The 19,471-nt window shown below is 47.1% G+C and overlaps 1 protein-coding gene and 1 long non-coding RNA gene across 13 annotated transcripts in view; one reads left to right on the top strand and one right to left on the bottom strand.

Annotated features, from left to right (window-relative positions):
* Nucleotides 1–501, bottom strand: part of ZNF384 (zinc finger protein 384) — a 33,744-nt gene extending 33,243 nt beyond the window's left edge. For 2 of the 10 annotated variants that reach the window (XM_008174631.4, XM_065585629.1), the window contains exon 1: nucleotides 2–109. Coding sequence is in view for 1 of the 10 variants with exons in the window: in XM_008174625.4 (XP_008172847.1) it covers nucleotides 106–196 (91 nt within the window). In the remaining 9 variants the exon portion in view is untranslated. Of the gene's footprint in view, nucleotide 1; nucleotides 239–365 lie in introns of those variants that run through there. The other 8 variants (XM_008174635.4, XM_008174625.4, XM_008174633.4 and 5 more) reach the window with 8 other exon arrangements.
* On the top strand, nucleotides 239–6,667 carry LOC122174154 (uncharacterized). Of its 3 annotated transcripts, XR_010598904.1 has the most exons (5): nucleotides 239–378; nucleotides 3,583–3,679; nucleotides 4,674–4,720; nucleotides 5,346–5,577; nucleotides 5,937–6,667. It is a non-coding gene; the product is annotated as an uncharacterized LOC122174154 (long non-coding RNA). The 3 variants fall into 3 exon arrangements; XR_010598903.1 differs by lacking the exon at nucleotides 4,674–4,720; XR_006175586.2 differs by lacking the exons at nucleotides 4,674–4,720; nucleotides 5,346–5,577.
* Nucleotides 6,668–19,471: the final 12,804 nt, after the last annotated feature.

Here is a 19,471-nt window from a genome sequence, read left to right as displayed (position 1 = left end):
CCCTTGCCACGGGTCTCTCTTGGTCTCGCCCACCGCCGATTACCGGACACCACCCCCCAGCTGCGACCCCGACCCCGGCTCCAGCGGCGACAGCAACCTCCTTACCGGAAAGGGGAGCGGCAAGTCGCTTCCGGTTCAGGAGGCGGGGCGTGTTTTGGCACGTCCGGGGCTCTAGAAAGGTCGGAACTGACGTCATAAACAGATACTTTTGCAGTGCAGAAGGAAATGAATGAATGGACTTGCAAATCGGAAGTGCTAATCATGGGCACGGAAGACGGAGGCAGCGCTCGCACCGCAGTGGACCAGCAATAGCGCCAACCGCGGAAAGGCGGGAATCACCTAAGACAAATCAGAACATCAGCAACCTTTGAGGACGAGGTGAGATTTTCCTGCCGGAAGTAGTTAACGAGGTCGGCGAAGGGGTGACTCCAGGCCGGAAGTAAGGGCTGAAATAACGATTTTTTGACAGCGGATGATACTCCGCTTTCAGAAGCGGAAATAACTCGAGTTCCTAGACCGTGATGTCATTTCCGCTCGGAGCGGCCATATCTGTTGAATATTCATGAGGTTTATGAATAATTGACTGTCGGTTGATTGACAGCGTTTCCTGCTGCCGAGCGACAGGGCGTGGTCCCGCCTCTTCCCAGCCGTGCAGAGCGGCCCCATTGCGGAGCCCGGGGGGGGCTCGCTGCCGGCGGCGCCGGGCGGGGCAGGCTGGGGGAGAGGCCCGCGGAGCAGCGTGGGCTGGGCTGTGTGTCCCGCAGGAGGGAAGGGCCCTGGGGGAGCCTGTGAGCCAAGCAATTGGTGCAAACGTGCCCCCAGTCACGGCCTTGCAGCTTCTCCCTGTCTGTGCCCGCAGCGCCTCCTCTAGGCCTGCGGGCACTCCTGCAGTGGTTTGGCTGAGTGTCTGGTAATTCTGGTGTGACAACCTCCCCGCCCCCAAATATATACCCTGAGGTGGGCCCAGGCACTGTGTACAGGCCAGAGGGCTGGATTGAGGGACGGGGACTATCCTCACTCCCTGCACCTCTTCCCTGCCTGCACTTGATCCTCTTCTGTTGGCCCTCTGGGCACGGAGGGACCTTGGGGTCTGAGGGCTTCCTGTGCTGGACAGGGAAGACACTGCATGGAGTCAGTGGGGATATAGCAGATATTGCAATCCCAGACCATATCTCTGGCCACCACTGTGACTTTGCACTCCATAATGTTTTATGCAAATATACTTATGAGTGTAAATATGATGTAACTGGAATATGCTTTATGCAAAAGGTCTCTTGATCTTATAATCTACTATGTTCATCCTATTTATATGTATCATTCATGTATCTGAAGCTAGAAATAGAAAGTATAACTCTGAAGTCCTATTGTAATTATGCAGAGTGTGGGCCATTGATGATGGTTTAGAACAGGGGTAGGCAACCTATGGCACGTGTGCTGAAGGCGGCACGCAAGCTGATTTTCAGTGGCACTCATACTGCCCAGGTCCTGGCCACCAGGTCCAGGGGGCTCTGCATTTTAATTTAATTTTACATGAAGCTTCTTAAACATTTTAAAAACCTTATTTACTTTACATACAATGATAGTTTAGTTATATATTATAGACATATAGAAAGAGACTTTCTAAAAATGTTAAAATGTATTACTGGCACGCGAAACCTTAAATTAGAGTGAATAAATGAAGACTCAGCACACCACTTCTGAAAGGTTGCCGACCCCTGGTTTAGAATCTTGATGGCTCCTATTGACTAGGACAGTTGGTTGTAAATGGCTCTGTTTACTTGCAAACCTTCCTGTGTTCCTGTAAGCTAGCCCAGGAAGAATGGTGGAATCCATCTTAAACCTGGTGCTCTTCCATTTAGAAGGAGGGGTGGGGATCCAGAGAGACAAAATATTCCTGCCTTATGCCAGAGCTATAAAAGGGGGTGGAAGAGAACAAAGGAGGGTCCCAGTCATGGGGGAAAAAACCCTGCTTTTCACCTAAGATGCCTGCTGGAACTAACAAGGATTGTACAAGGAGAAAGGATTGGGCCCAGACTAGGAATGAGTCTGTGAAAGAAGCTCACTGTAACATCTCGGAGGGTGAGATTTACCTGTAAACAGTCTCTTAATGTATTAAGCTTAGACTGGCGTGTTTTGTTTTATTTTGCATGGTAACTTACTTTGTTCTGTTATTACTTGAAACCACTTAAATCCTACTTTTTATACTTAATTAATAAACAAAAGTGATTTTATTAACCCAGAGTAAGTGATTAATATCTGGGGGAGCAAACAGCGATATGCACAGCTATCAGTATTATAGAGGGGGGGACAATTTATGAGTTTATCCTGTATAAGCTTTATACAGAGTAAAACGGATTTATTTGGGGTTTGGATCAAATTGGGAACTGGGTGCTGGAGATAGGTGACCTACAGAGCAGTTTTGGTTAAAGTCTGCAGCTTTGGGAGCGTGGACCAGACCTGGGTCTGTGTGTCTGGCTCAACAAGGCAGGGTTCTGGAGTCCCAAGCTGGCACAGAAAACTGGCTCAGAGATAATTTCAACACATCAGGTGACAGTCCCACAGGGGTCTCTGTGACCGAACCTGTCACAACCTCTGTATTATATTCATGAAAGTTCTCTGTATGATTGTGTTCTATTCCACAGGGGCAGGTTACCCCAGTTCCTCCACGAACTAAAAACAGTGGGAGCGTTTACCCTGGGGTATTGTAAACCACCCTGGAGAAAATGGAGTGGTTTGCATTATTGGTTCAAGCTGGGTTTTCCACAGATTAAGCAAGGGCTTTTGGTGTAAAACATGGGTGGCCAAACAGCGGCTCATGGAGCCAACCCCACCACATTCTCTGCCTACCAGACTGGTGTGGGGAGCTTGGAGCTCCTGCTCTGAGGCAGAGTGGTGTGGCTAGGGGCTTAGAAATGACTGGTGCCTGCTGAAAGTATGTGTGTGGGGGAGAGGTACAATTTAAAGGTTCAGGCCCCTTCCTGCAGCTCCTAGCTGTTAGCTCCAGGTGGAGAGGCAGCAGCAAAAGCAATGGTTCTCCCAGCTGATGCTGCCTCTACCCATAGCTGCAGCTCCCCGCTTGCTGGCTCCAGCAGCTGTGGTGCAGGAAGGGGGCCCGGTGGCACCATGTGACTGAATGGGGCCAGCAAATGTGGTAAATACCAGGGAGGGCACATGACCCATGTGTCCCCCTCACACATGGCCTTTGGCTTCTGCCCAGCAGGATGGGTGTAGTCTCGGGGCTTCAGTGCTGTGTGGTGACCTGCCAGGGTTTGGAGCTTCAGCAGGAGTGGGGCTGAAGCCCTGAGCCCAAGCAGGCACCTCCTGAAGCACCAAGACCCCCACCCCGCTGGACAGAAGCCCCAAGACACACACCCAGCACAGCAAAAGCCCCTAACCCCACCAGCCCATTGCGGGGCTGAAACCCTGAGCCCAGCAGGGCTGAAGTCCCAAGACCCTGGCAGGCACACCCCAGCTCTTGAACTTCTGAAGATTGTCATATGCAGCTCAGAGGGTCAGTAAGTTTGGCCACTCCTGGTATAAAAAGATGAGCTTGAACTGATACAAGGCTTTCTTTTGATTCAGCAAACAAGCAGGACTTCAAGGGCTCCAACCCTTGTGGAAGGGTTGGAAGAACTTTGGATTGCTAGAGCCCTATCAGACTGCTGGTTGGTAACCTCTGGTAAGCTCTTAGCATGCATAGAGGAACTTTTATTGATTGTTATGTTTTCTCTGTAGTGCTTTTACCTTTAAGAATAAATGTATCTTCCTTTGTGAGGGCTGGTTGGTAATTGGTAAACATTGTTGTGGCCCCTGAAGAAGGGGTAACCACAGGTGCTATACTCCAGTCAGACTTGCTGGGGAAATCAGTGAGGTGCAGAGGGACTGCAAATGTAAACCCACTGGTCTGCTGGAGAGAGAGACATGAGTCTCCTCTCAAGAGGTGTGGTGGCTGGGAGTGTCAAACCTTAAGTGGGTGCCCTCATGAAAGACCAGTAGTGAGGTCAAAGGTACTGTTAACTCTGAAATTGTGACATGGGTCCTGAGCTGCAACAGAGGTGGCAGGTGAGGAGGCTGCCAGAGAGGCATAAGGGAGAATCTTAGTGGGGGCCGGGAAGGGGGCTGCAATAACCCAAATCATAGGGGACAGAGGACAACCAGGGATCTCAGCAGAAATGGAGTCTGGAGAATAGTGGACAAGAGATCCTAAAATTTGCAGGCCATCTGTAGCAAAACTGACTGCCCTCCTGTCTGTGCTGTTAGCATGGAATCTGGAGGACAGGGAAATGAGCGCATGTTCTTAGACAGCTTGACTGCATGCTCAGCAACCTTATTCAGGACAGTATTGAGAAGGAGCTCTTGATGTAGGGGGAAAAAAAATACCAATGGGTACAAAGGATAGATGACACTTGAACAGCAACTCCCTTTCTCGCTCTCTGACAGCCCAAGTAACTGGGATCTCACTGTGCTCCCTAGGGAGCCTCCTACAGGGATACGCTGAGATTACTTCTGCAGTCTTCAGTAGGATACATCATGAGCAGGGAATTGTTGATGTATCTAAATAAAGGGAATTGACAGCCTAATCAGTTTGGTAATTAATGTCCTTGTTAATTTGGGTTGTTTGAATTGCCTCATGAATATTCATGAATCCTGTAATTTATTTCTATATTTGACAGTTCAACCCTGAAGGTGACATTTCTCCCTCTGTGCCAGGACCCAGCAAGTGAGTTAGGATCTTAGGGGCCCAAATCTTATCTTTGTGCAGAGGGGCTGGAGCCAGGTACTCCTGCCTACCCTCCTTACTATGCTTCAGGCCAGACACACATCCCCAGCCCCTGCTATACCAGACTGGGGACTTTCTACTCCCCTGCCAAGGAAGGGATGAGATTGAAAGTCAATTGCAGGGGGAGGGCTGTCACAAGCTGAGCAGCTGGATTGCCCTATGAAAATGCTTTGTGCCAGACAAATTCATTTTCTTAAATACTGACTAAGGGATTGGGGAGGAAAATAGCTAATTCTGTTTTATTCTTTACCAGTTTTTATACCACTCTCATCACTCCTGAGCACCTTCCAGTAGTGCATTAAGGGACGTGACTAACATCTGTCACGTTTGATTCATTCTCTCTCATCCTCTCCCCAGAAGGAGACAAAACAAAAGAAACATGAGAATAAGTTTCTCTTTATTATTCAAGAGTATGACCTGTTTTTTCTGAGCCAGCTCTTGGCCATTTTCCCCAGGGCTTTGTTGACCCTCCTTGAAACTCCTGCCTGTACTGTCTCTTTTCCTTGGTTTTGCTCTACATGATAGAAGTTTGTCATGGTCCACGTTGTTTTTCTCTGTCATACAGGTGTAATGCACCCCACAGTCTTATGTGGCAGGAAAAACACCGCAGTGGCCCAACACTATAGCATTTAATTTCAGAAAGGGGAACTACACAAGTGAAATCTCTGCAAGCTGCATGGAAACTTTTTAAAGACGCCATAATAGAGGCTCAACTTAAATGTATACCCCAAATTAAAAAAAACATACGTAAGCAGAGTCAGGATGAGCTCTACCCTGACATCTGGTGGTGAATTATGGTGAGTGTGGAAAAGAACTCCAGGGGCTGATCTTGTTTGCATAGGCACACCCACTCGCCTGGCATGAAACAACAGCAACTGAAAGTGGTGATTTTGGCTGGTGTGGGATCTCCAGTTTCTCTGTTATTGGGGCAGGAAGAATAAAGTTTTGTTACCCTGATTCTGTGAATCAAGGCCAGTGGAGCTGTTGTATGACAGAAGGACTCACCATTACCTAAGTAGCACTTGCTTGACAAGGGGCATGGATTACAAAACCCAGTGGATTGAGAGAAGATGGGGACAGGTATTTATACCTGATGGTATGGGCAGCCTTTGAGGGCTTGAAACACTAATTGCACCATCTCCTTTCTCCACTGTAGAATGTTAGAGCTAACTTTGATTCCACTAGGAGTCTAGTTATAGGCTGCTGAGCTGAATTTGCTTTGGACCAATGGTGCACCAGCACTGGGGCTCCCCTACTATGAGCTGAAATCACAAAAGAGCTGAAGAGCTGAGATCGCTGAGTGTTGTGTTAACTAGTGGGGGAGCCTGAAGCTATATTGCTAAGCAGCTGGCTGAGCAGCAAGCGGCACAGAGCCTCGCAGGGACGGTTGGAGCGTACCAAGGAACAGCGAGTGGAGCTGTTTGCGGGGACGGCTGGAGCGGCTCACAGGTCGGTGAGTGGAGTGGAGCAGCTCATAGAGCCGAGCAGTTCCTGGGATGGCAGGAAGTGGACTGGCTCATGGTGAAGGCTGCAGTGGAACCCCACGGAGAGACGGCAGGCCTCGGATCACGTAAGGTGCCTCTTAACACCCTGCGTGCCCCCCTTTTACTCTGGAGCTGCACTGACCAGGGACAGAGACTTTGGGGGTTGTTGGACTTTTGGGACTTTGGGTGGCTGCTGGACCCAAGAGACTTTGGGGGTGTTGGACTTTGGGGACTCTGGGTGATTTTTGGGTTGCTGGATACAAGAACCAAAGGGAAAGGACACAGCCCAATTTGCTGCGGTGGGTCTTTTGCTCATGGTTTGTGTTATGAATCCTGTTTGTGGTGTTTTTCCAATTTAATGCTGATGTCGTTTACTTCATGTTATTAAACATTTTCTGCTACACTCAGACTCCGTGCTTGCGAGAGGGGAAGTATTGCCTCTTAGAGGCACCCAGGGGGTGGTATGTAATTGTCCCAGGTCACTGGGTGGGGGCTCGAGCCGGTTTTGCATTGCGTTATTGAAACGGAACCCCTAGATACAGAACCCGGCCCTTGTTGCTGCCAACTTAGATGGGCACAAGGGTTACACATAGTAAGAGAACCAAAAAAGAGCCACCATGGCTAAACAACAAAGTAAAAGATGCAGTGAGAGGCAAAAAGGCATCCTTTAAAAAGTGGAAGTTAAATCCTAGTGAGGAAAATAGAAAGGAGACTGAACGCTGGCAATTGAAGTGTAAAAATACAATTAGGCCAAAAAAGAATTTGAGCTATGCCAAAGACTCAAAAAGTAATAGCAGGGTTTTTTTAAAGTACATCAGAAGCAGGAAACCTGCTAAACAACCAATGGGGCTACTGGACGATCGAGGTGCTAAAGGAGCACTCAAGGACAATAAGGCCATTGCGGAGAAACTAAATGTATTCTTTGCATCGGTCTTCACAGCTGAGGATGTGAGGGAGATTTCCAAACCTGAGCCATTCTTTTTAGGTGACAGATCTGAGGAACTGTCCCAGATTGAGGTATCATTAGAGGAGTTTTGGAACAAATTGATAAATTAAACAGCAATAAGTCACCAGTACCAGATGGTATTCACCCAAAAGTTCTGAAGGAACTCAGATGTGAAATTGCAGAATTACTAACTGTAGTCTGTAACCTATCATTTAAATCCGCTTCTGTATCAGATGACTGGAGGATAGCTAATGTGATGCCAATTTTTAAAAAGGGCTCCAGAGGTGATCCCAGCAATTACAGGCCTGTAAGCCTGACTTCAGTACCGCGCAAACTGGTTGAAACTATAATAAAGAATAATATTGTCAGATAGATGAACATAATTTATTGAGGAAGAGTCAGCATGGTTTTAGTAAAGGGAAATCATGCCTCACCAATCTATTACAATTCTTTGAGGGGGTCAACAAGCATGTGGACGAAGGGGATCCAGTGGATATAGTGTACTTAGATTTTCAGAAAGCCTTTGACAAGGTCCCTCACCAAAGGCTCTTACACAAAGTAAGCTGTCACGGGATAAGAGGAAAGGTGCTCTCATGGATAGGTAACAAAGGGTAGGTATAAATGGTCTGTTTTCAGAATGGAGAGAGGCAAATAGTGGTGTCCCCCAGGGGTTTGTTCTGGGACCAGTCCTATTCAACATATTCATAAATGATCTAGAAAAAGGGGTAAACAGTGAGGTGGTAAAATTTTCGGATGATACAAAATTACGAAAGATAGTTAAGACCCAGGCAAAATTGGGTGACTGGGCAACAAAATGGCAGATGAAATTTAATGTTGATAAGCATAATCCCAACTATACATATAAAATGATGGGGTCTAAATTAGCTGTTACCACACAAGAAAGATCTTGGAATCATTGTGGATAGTTCTCTGAAAACATTCACTCAATGTGCAGCGGCGGTCAAAAAAGCGAACAGAATGGACAGAAAATATCATGTTGCCTCTCTATAAATCCATGGTATGCCCACATCTTGAATATTGTGTGCAGAGGTGGTCACCCCATCTCAAAAAAGATATATTGGAATAGGTTCAGAAAAGGGCAGCAAAAATGATTAGGGGTATGGAACGGCTTCTGTATGAGGAGAGATTAATAAAACTGGGACTTTTCAGCTTGGAAAAGAGACGGCTAAGGGGAGATATGATTGAGGTCTAATGATACCTCAATCTGGGACAGTTCCTCAGATCTGTCATCTAAAAAATGGCTCAGGTTTGGGAATTTCCCTCATATCCTCAGCCGTGAAGACCGATTAAAAGAATACATTTAGTTTCTCCGCAATGGCCTTATCGTCCTTGAGTGCTCCTTTAGTACGTTGATCGTCCAGTGGCCCCACTGGTGGTTTAGCAGGCTTCCTGCTTCTGATGTACTTTAAAAAAAAAAATGATATTACTTTTTGAGTCTTTGGCTAACTGTTCCTCAAATTCTTTTTTGGCCTTCCTAATTTTATTTTTACACTTCATTTGCCAGTGTTTATTCTCCTTTCTATTTTCCTCACTAGGATTTAACTTCCACTTTTTAAAGGATGCCTTTTTGCCTCTCACTGCATCTTTTACTTTGTTTAGTCATGGTGGCTCGTTTTTGGTTCTCTTACTATGTTTTTTTTTTGGGGGGGGGGGTGATAATCATTTAAGTTGAGCCTCTATTATGGTGTCTTTAAAAAGTTTCCACGCAGCTTGCAGAAGTAAATCCCACAACACTCCTTTTCTGATTGGCAGTCCAGGCTTCGGGCAAGACAACCAGTGCCATCACAGTCAGACTGGCCACCATGCAGGGCAGACACTACAAAAACAGGGAGGATCTGCTTGCTATTGGGCTTTCAGAAAAAGATGGCTCAGGAATATGACTAGTCCCTGTCATCTGGAAGAGGAAAAATAGAGGAATGGATAAGACTGTAGCCATTCAGCATGATGAAGACATGCACAAAGATGAGAAGAAATTACAAATAGGGTACAACTATTTCAAAGGTTTTTCCACACCCAATGTACTACTAATGTATTGCCTCAACAGGATCCCACTCCTGCCCTCCTGCACTGTACTATGCCCTCCAAAAGTTGGAAGACTTAAGTGTATAGAAAGGGCTGATGGGCTCTCACAACCAGATCCAGGACCTCCCACCACAATGGCATACTGAGGGAGAGAACAATTTCCCTGATGTCATGGGTTTTTGTTAAAAGAACACTTTTTTCATTTTTATGCTAGGTTTGTTTTGTTATGGCAGCTAACCAAAATTAATTTTTATTTTGAAAGATAACATCTCTGATCTTTGCATTTCCACTCTATACCTCCCCAAAGTTCCCATTGGCCGTGGTTCCCCGTTCCTGGCCAATGGGAGCTGCGTGGGGTGGTGCCTGGAGGTGAGGGCAGTGCACGGAGTCCTCTGCTCCTCCCTCCCCTAGGGGTCGCAGGGACGTGGTGCCGGCCGCTTCCAGCATTGGTGTGGGGCCCGCAGCGCCACAAGGGTGGCAATCCTGCGGGCCAAATCCAAAGCCCTAATGGTCTGGATCCAGCCCTCGGGCCATAGTTTGCCCACCCTTGGCCTATGGCCTGGTCTACGCTAGGAATTTACTTCAGTATAGCTATGTTTCTCAGGGATATGAAAAATCCACATACCTCAGAGATGTAGCTATGCTGACCTAACCCCCAAGCGTAGACCAGAATTCTTCCATTGACCTAGCTCCCGCTTTGCAGGGAGGTGGATTACCTACACTGCTTGGAGAAGCCCTCTTGTTGACATAGGTAGTGTGTACACTGAAGCACTACAACAACACAGCTGCTCGACTGCGGTGTTTTAAGTGTAGATATACCTTAAGTCTGCTTGGGATTCACAGTTCTGAACCTCTCCTGGAGTTAGGTGTCTAAGCCAGGTCAGCCCTTTCTCAGGAAAAGACAGTGAAGGAAGAGGTGGTGCTACAACTATTAGCCCAGCAGTTAGCCTACTGACCCAGGATGTGGGAGACCCTGGTTCAATTCCCCTCTGTCTCATGTGGAGAAGGAATTTGAAGTTGGGTTTCTCACCTACCAGGAACATGTTCTAGCTAGTAGGCTGCAGGGTATTCTAGGACAGGGGTCTCTCACTCTCCTGTTGAAGTTGTTCCCCAGTGTATGCCAAGGTTGAGCATTCTGCTGCGGCTTAGGTATGCAACAGCACCCATGTGTATGCTCACTGGCAGATTTTTCAGGCTCTTTAACAGTGGAAGTTTTGGTGCCTAGGATTAGGCAGCAGTTGAGTGGAGATTTTGATGATTTCAGTGGTGCCAAAAATGTTGGGCGTAGGCCCCTAAAGTGGCAGTTAGGCACCTAAGTCCCTTTGTCGATCTTGCCCTAGAGTATTGGAGAAAAATTAAGGTTTAAATTCATTGAAGGAAATCCATCATTATTACTCTCCTATAGCCTCACCATAAACACTCAGTAGATGTGCACAGAACATTGCAGTGTGTGCTGCACACCCTCTGCAAGTAATGTTCATGGTCTTGAATCCTGCTGCTCATGTTTCTAGCTGCCTAAAGATAGAGACAGGAAGTTTGGTGTGGGTGGTTCAGTTCTCGCTATTTACTCCACCTTTGCTTCTCCAAATGCTGTGTAAAATGCAGTTGGCAGCCAAGACAACAGTAGCTTGGGCCACTGAAAATCATTGCCTCTGAGCAGATGTCTCCATCTGGCTTTTAGCCTCCCCAAGGCATACTCAGCCAATCCTGCACTTGTTCCAGCTGTGGCTAAATCATCTAGATGAATAAATTTGGTCTGGGAATGGCTATATGAGCCAGAGCATACAGGGTCCTCCAGGATGGCAGTGGGCATTGAAACTGAGAACAGTGTGTGGAAGATTTTGCCTGTCTCCAGAGTGCAGACCCTGCCTTTGTCAGCTCCAGAAAGATCAGCACTAAGACATGTATTTTTCCAGAAAGCAACCTTTATTCCTGAAAGTGTAACATGAAAACTTATTGGGGGACTGGATGTCTCCAGGCATTGCTAATGAGCTACAGAGCCTTTTGCCTCTTAATCACCAACTTGGACCCAGCCCAGCTCCATTGGCCTTAAGTTGTTCTCACCTAGTGGAGGTTTGGTGGCATCTCTATGAGATGAGCTGGTGGGTCCGAGTTCCAGCTCTCATGTTACAGACTCAGCTCGAGCTGCTTGGAAAAATTCCCAGAACTATATTTTGAAAATATCAAAATCTTCTGTGAAACAGCATGACCTTTCCTTGCCCAGATGGCCTCACTACTATGCTTTACACTGATTAGTAGGCTCAGCGGAGAGGCCAAGAACTGCATGGACCATGGAGGCTGAACTACCCCTGCTACTCCTAGAGGAAGTCACCGCAGATCATGGCTGAGAGAGGCTGGCAAGGCAGTGTGGGGGGGAAGCTTCCCCAGCTGCTATCCTGTAGATAAACAGGGGTTCATTCACCAAAATGTATGAGTACTAAACCATTATATGCAAATTAGTTTTAAATATACAAATTAGCTCAATAAAACATTTTGCATAAAATATCACACATGGAGCTGCACAAAACTTGGCAGTTATATGGGCAAAACACAATTAAAGCATAGTTTGGATACACTGAATCATTTGTGCCAAAGCAATCTGTATAATTCTTACATACATACATACCAAAAAACCCTACAGTAAAAGCATTGAAGTTGCAAAGCCAAGCCCTGGAAAGTTAGAAACTGCCAGAATTAAGGTTGCCTGTACAACTTCAATTTGGCCCCTCTTGTGCGTATGCATTAGGATAGCCTTTGATCACATGCTGTTTTGTCAATAGAACTCCTGCCTCAGTCAGTGCACAGGATGGAAAGGGCTCAGGGAATGAGGCAGCAGTTCAATATTTCTTTTATCCTCCTCATTGAAAGTGGCCCCAGGCTTAATTTACTGCAGACCCTCCTAAACCTGCACTGATTACAGAATTATTGACTTCCCTATGGGCATTTCTATGGCTATTTGTGTAATATCCAAGAGCTTCACAATGTTCATGAATTCATCTTCCCAACACCCCGTGAGGTGAGGAGGCAATATCCCCATTTTACACATAGAAAATGGAGGCCACATTTTTCAAGGTCATGCTAATTATGAGTGCCCAAGCAGAGATGCCTAACTCTGGTCTGGATATTTTTAGAGATCTTAGCATTTTATATGTACAGAGCACACCTCCCATTGACTTCAGACTCAACTGTGAGTTCTCAGCACTTCTGCAAATCAGTCCCCAGGTGTCTCAAGTTGGGCACCCAGAAAATGAGGGACACACAGTTAGTGTTTAAAAAACAAAACCAAAAAAAAGGAAACTGACAAAAAAAATGCCATCCTTTGGCAACATTGACACCCACATGATTCAGCTGCAGCTCTGGAACCTTTAAAGCAGGGGTTCTCAAACCGGGAACCTGTCAGGGGGTCCTGAGATTATTACATGGGGGGTTGCAAGCTGTCAGCCTCCACCCCAAACCCCTACCTACATTTATGATGGTGTTAAATATATAAAACAGTGTTTTTAATTTATAAGGGGGATCGCTCTCAGAGGCTTGCTATGTGAAAGGGGTCACCAGTACAAAACTTTGAGAACTACTGCTTTAAAGTAACTGCACAGACCTCTGCCACTGAACTAATTGAGTGACTGGTAGCAATAGAAGGCTCTTATCTTCTGCAGCCAATAGTGGTGGCTGAGACACTTTGACAGTGGGCTGCATGACTGTTTGCTGATAGCTGAGAAATGCTGTTACACAGGAAGCCTAGCTTCTGAAGAAAGGTGTTTAATGATTATAAACTAGGGCTGTCAAGCAATTAAAAAGTAATCGCACAATTTAAAAAAGTAATCGCGATTAATTGCACTGTTAAACAATAATCAAATACTGTTTGAATATTTTTGGATGTTTTCTACATTTTCAAATATATTTATTTCAGTTACAAAACTGAATACAAAGTGTACAGAGCTCACTTCATATTTATTTTTGATTACAAGTATTTGCACTGTAAAAAAACAGAAGAACTATTTCTATTTTTCAATTAATCTAATACAAGTACTGTAGTGAACTCTCTTTATTGTGAAAGTTGAACTTATTTTTGTACATATTTCTACATTTGTAACTGCATTCAAAAATAATACAATGTAAAATTTTAGATCCTGCAAGTCCACTCAGTCCTACTTCTTGTTTAGCCAATCGCTCAGACATACAAGTTTGTTTACAGTTGCAGGAAATAATGCTGCCCGCCTCTTGTTTACAATGTCACCTGAAAGTGAGAACAGGCATTCTCATGGCCCTGTCATAGCCAGTGTTGCAAGATATTTATGTGCCAGATGCGCTAAAGATTCATATGTCCCTTCATGCTTCAGCCACCATTCCAGGGGACATACGTCCATGCTGCTGATGGGTTCTGCTCTATAACAATCCAAAGCACTGTGAACCGACACATGTTCATTTTCATTATCTGAGTTAGATGCCACCAGCAGAAGGTTGATTTTCTTTTTTGGTGGTTTGGGTTCTGTAGTTTCCACATCAGAGTGTTGCTCTTTTAAGACTTCTGAAAGCATGCTCCACACCTCGTCCCTCTCAGATTGTGGAAGGCACTTCAGATTCTTAAGCCTTGGGTTGATTGCTGTAGCTATCTTTAGAAATCTCACATTGGTGCCTTCTTTGTGTTTTGTGAAATCTGCAGTGAAAGTGTTCTTAAAATGAATAACGTGCTGGGTCATCATCCGAGACTGCTATAACATGACATATATGGCAGAATGTGGGTAAAACAGGGCAGGGGACATACAATTCTCCCCCGAGGAGTTCAGTCACAAATGTAATTAACACATTATTTTTTTTAATGAGCGTCATCAGCATGGAAGCATGTCCTCTTGAATGGTGGAGGAAGCATGAAGGGGCATACGAATGTTTAGCATATCTGGCACATAAATACCTTGCAATGCCAGCTACAAAAGTGTTAAGCAGATGCCTGTTCTCACTTTCTGGTGACCATTGTAAATAAGAAGAGGGCAACATTACCTCCTGCAAATGTAAACAAACTTGTTTGTCTTAGGCCTGGTCTACACTACGGGTTTAGGTCGACTTTAGCAGCGTTAAATTGAATTAAGCCTGGACACGTCCACACAACGAAGCCCTTTCTTTCGACTTAAAGGGCCCTTTAAACCGGTTTCTTTACACCACCTTCGACGAGGGGATTAGCGATAAAATCGGCCTTTGCGGGTCAGAATTGGGGTAATGTGGACGGAATTCGACGTTATTGGCCTCTGGGAGCTATCCCACAGTGCTTCATTGTGACCGCTCTGGACAGCACTCTCAACTCAGATGCACTGACCAGGTAGACAGGAAAAGACCCGTGAACGTTTGAATTTCATTTCCTGTTTGCCCAGCGTGGAGAGCACAGGTGACCACGCAGAGCTCATCAGCACAGGTAACCGTGATGGAGTCCCAGGATCGCAAAAGAGCTCCAGCATGGACCGAACGGGAGGTACGGGATCTGCTCGCCATATGGGGAGATGAATCAGTGCTAGCTGAACTCCGTAGCAGTAAAAGAAATGGCAAAGTATTAGAAAAGGTCTCCAAGGCCATGAAGGACCGGGGCCATAACAGGGACACACAGCAGTGCCGCGTGAAAGTTAAGGACCTACGGCAAGCCTACCACAAAGCCAGAGAACCAAATGGAAGGTCCGGGGCAGAGCCGCAAACTTGCCGCTTCTACGCGGAGCTGCATGCCATTCTAGGGGGTGCAGCCACCACTACCCCAACCATGTGCTATGACTCCGTCAATGGAGAAACACACAGGGAAGAGGGTTCGGGGAACGAGGAAGATGAGGATGGAGGTACTGTAGGTAGCTCACAGCAGCAAGGAAGCAGAGAAACCGGTTTCCCCAACAGCCAGGATATGTTTGTCACCCTGGACCTGGAACCAGTAACCCCCGAACTCACCCAAGACCCTCAGGGCACACAGGAGACCTCTGGTTAGTGTACCTTTGTAAATATTACACATGGTTTAAAAGCAAGCGTGTTTAATGATTAATGATTAATTTGCCCTGGCAATTGCAGCCAGTACATCTACTGGAAAAGTCTGTTAACGTGTATGGGGATGGAGCAGAAATCCTCCAGGGACATCTCCAGAAAGCTCTCCTTCATGTACTCCCAAAGCCTTTGCAAAAGGTTTCTGGGGAGGGCTGCCTTATCCCGTCCGCCATGGTAGGACACTTTACCACGCCAGGCCAGTAGCACGTAGTCTGGAATCATTGCATAACAAAGCATGGCAGCGTATGGTCCCGGTGTTTGCTGGCATGCAGACAATATCCATTCCTTATCTCTCTTTGTTATCCTCAGGAGAGTGATATCATTCACGGTCACCTGGTTGAAATGGGGTGATTTTATTAAGGGGACATTCAGAGGTGCCCGTTCCTGCTCTTCTGAACAGAAATGTTCCCCGCTGTTAACCACGCGGTGGGGGGAGGGGTGAAGTGATCACCCCAGAGAATCGGGTGTGTGTGTTGGGGGGTGGTTTACTTGGGTTTGTGCTGCATGTTAACCCGGAAACCGCAGCCCCTCCTTTTACATTGAAAACCCATTTTAAATGGCCAACCCAATTCATCCTTGATATGGGAAATGCGCTGCTGTTTGAAACCTTTCCCGCATGTTAAGAAGGTTAAAAAAGCCAAAAGACTGTGGCTTACCATGGCTGCCTGCAAGCCAAAATATGTTGCCTGGCACTGCGTGAGTGATCTCTCATACCAAACCGGCAGGCAGAGGAAAAATGTGACCTTGTAACGAAAGAGTGTACCCATTGTTCTCTAAAATGTGTCTTTTTTAACCACCTCTCCCTTCTCCTCCACCAGCTGCAAATGTTTCTCCTTCGCAGAGGCTAGTGAACATTAGAAAGAGAAAACGGAGGACGCGGGACGATATGTTCACGGAGCTCCAGATGTCCTCCCACGCTGATAGAGCACAGCAGAATGCGTGGAGGCAGTCAATGTCGGACATGAGAAAAGCACAATATGAACGAGAGGAGAGGTGGCGGGCTGAATGGCGGGATGAAAAGAGCAAGTGGTGGGCTGAAGATGATAGGTGGCGTCAGCTTGTAGACAGACGGCAAGAGTCAATGCTCCGTTTGCTGGAGCATCAAACTGATATGCTCCAGCGTATGGTTGAGCTGCAGGAAAGGCAGCAGGAGCACTGACCGCCGCTACAGCCCCTGTTTAACCAACAGCCCTCCTCCCCAAGTTCCATAGCCTCCTCACCCAGACGCCCAAGAACACGGTGGGGGGGCCTCCGGCCACCCAGTCACTCCACCCCAGATGATCGCCCAAGCATCAGAAGGCTGGCCTTCAATAAGAGTTAAAGTTTTAAAATGCAGTGTGTCCTTTTCCATCCCTCCTCCCCCACCCATCCCAGGCTACCTTGGCAATTATCCCCCTATTTGTGTGAGGAATTAATAAAGAATGCATGAATGTGAAAAAACATGACTTTATTGCCTCTGCAAGCGGTGCTTGAAGTGGGGAGGGGAGGGTGGGGTGGTTGGTTTACAGGGAAGTAGAGTGAACCGGGTCGGGGGGGGTTGGAGGGTTCATCAAGGAGAAACAAACAGAAGTTTCACACAGTAGCCTGGCCAGTCACAAAACTCGTTTTCAAAGCTTCTCTGATGCGCACCGCGCCCTGCTGTGCTCCTCTAACCGCCCTGGTGTCTGGCTGCGCGTGATCAGCGGCCAGGCGAGTTGCCTCAACCTCCCACCCCACCATAAATGTCTCCCCCTTACTCTCACAGATATTGTGGAGCGCACAGCAAGCAGCAATAACAATGGGGATATTCTTTTCGCTGAGGTCTAAGTGAGTCAGTAAGCTGCGCCAGCGTGCTTTTAAACGTCCAAATGCACATTCCACCACCATTCGGCACTTGCTCAGCCTATAGTTGAACAGGTCCTGACTACTGTCCAGGCTGCCTGTGTACGGCTTCATGAGCCATGGCATTAAGGGGTAGGCTGGGTCCCCAAGGATCACGATAGGCATTTCAGCATCCCCAACGGTTACTTTCTGGTCCGGGAAGAAAGTCCCTTCCTCCAGCTTTCGAAACAGACCAGAGTGCCTGAAGATGCGAGCATCATGTACCTTTCCCGGCCATCCCACGATGATGTTGGTGACACGTCCCTTGTGATCCACCAGGGCTTGCAGCAGCATTGAAAAGTACCCCTTGCGGTTTATGTACTCGGTGGCTTGGTTCTCCGGTGCCAAGATAGGGATATGGGTTCCGTCTATGGCCCCCCCACAGTTTGGGAATCCCATTTCAGCAAAACCATCCACTATTGCCTGCACGTTGCCCAGAGTCACTACCCTTGATATCACCAGGTCTTTGATTGCCCTGGCAACTTGGATCACACTAGCCCCCACCGTAGATTTGCCCACTCCAAATTAATTCCTGACTGACCGGTAGCTGTCTGGCGTTGCAAGCTTCCACAGGGCTATCGCCACTCGCTTCTCAACTGTGAGGGCTGCTCTCATCCTGGTATTCTGGCGTTTCAGGGCAGGGGAAAGCAAGTCACAAAGTTCCATGAAAGTGCCCTTACGCATGCGAAAGTTTCGCAGCCACTGGGAATCGTCCCACACCTGCAGCACAATGCGGTCCCACCAGTCTGTGTTTGTTTCCCGGGCCCAGAATCGGCGTTCCACGCCATGAACCTGCCTCAGTGACACCATGATTTCCACATTGCTGGGGCCTGTGCCTTGTGAGAGGTCTATGTCCATGTCAATTTCCTCATCACTCTCTTCGCCGCGCTGCAATCGCCTCCTCGGCTGGTCTGGGTTTCGCCTTGGCATGTCCTGGCTCTGCATATACTCCAGGACAATGCGCGTGGTGTTCATAGTGCTCATAATTGCCGCGGTGATCTGAGCGGGCTCCATGATCCCAGTGCTAGCTATGGCGCCTGGTCTGAAAAAAGGCGCGAAACTAGTATCTGACGGACCAGGAGAAGGAGGGAAGGCGGGCCGAGTGACGACATGGCATACAGATACAGGGAATTAAAATCAAGAAAGGTGGCTGTGCATCAGGGAGAACCACAAACAACTGTCACACAGAATGGTCCCCCCAAAGATTAAACTGAAAACCCTGGGTTTAGCAGGCCGTTGATTTGACGGAGGGAGGGGGAAGCAAATGAATACAGAACAAATCTATTTTTTACATCTTAAGACGACGGTGCAGCATGACTGATAGCCCTCAGCATCTTCTGGGTGCTTGGCAGCAAATACTGGGCGCTTGGCAGTTAGTGTACTACGATGGCCTTCAGGCCTATTGCACGATCTGCTGCTCAGGGAAGATTCTGCTAATGTGCGATGATCCAACTTGTAATAGGACGGTTACCAGTCGTAATACACCATCTACTGCCAAAAGGCAATGGGCTGGTGCAATGCAGCCCTACGGCTGCCAGCACCCAGATCGCCAGTCTACTGCACCGTCTACCGCCAAAAGGCAGTTAGCTGCTGCTGCTGTGTAGCAATGCAGTCCCACGTTTGCCGGCACCCAGATGACATATGGTGACGGTGAGCTGAGCGGGCTCCATGCTTGCCGTGGTATGTTGTCTGCACAGGTAATCCAGGTAAAAAGGCGCGAATCTATTGTCTGCCGTTGCTGTGACGGAGGGGGAGGGGCCTGACAACATGTACCCAGAACCTCCCGCGACACTGTTTTGCATCATCCGGGCATTGGGATCTCAACCCAGAATTCTAATGGGCGGCGGAGACTGCGGGAACTGTGGGATAGCTGTGGGATAGCTACCCATAGTGCAATGCTCCGGAAGTCGACGCTAGCCTCGGTACTGTGGACGCGGTCCGCCGACTAGAGCACTTAGAGCATTTTATGTGGGGACACACACAATCGGCTGTATACAACCGATTTCTATAAAACCGGCTTCTATAAATTCGAACTAATTTCGTAGTGTAGACATATCCTCAGTGACTGGCTGAACAAGAAGTAGGGCTGAGTGGACTTGTAGCCTCTGACGGTTTACATTGTTTTGTTTTTGAGTGCAGTTATGTAACAAAAAAAAATCTACATTTGTAAGTTGCACTTTCATGACAAAGAGATTGTATTACAGTACTTGTATGAGGTGAACTGAAAAATAATATTTCTTTTGTTTATCATTTTTACAGTGCAAATATTTGTAATAAAAATATACACTTTGATTTCAATTACAACACAGAGTACAATATATACGAAAATGTAGAAAAACATCCAAT

This window comes from Chrysemys picta, chromosome 1 (assembly GCF_011386835.1).
Source record: "Chrysemys picta bellii isolate R12L10 chromosome 1, ASM1138683v2, whole genome shotgun sequence".
NCBI lineage: Eukaryota > Metazoa > Chordata > Testudines > Emydidae > Chrysemys > Chrysemys picta.
The sequence above is the reverse complement of the archived record's forward strand: the minus strand, read 5'-3'. Positions and strand labels throughout refer to the sequence as shown.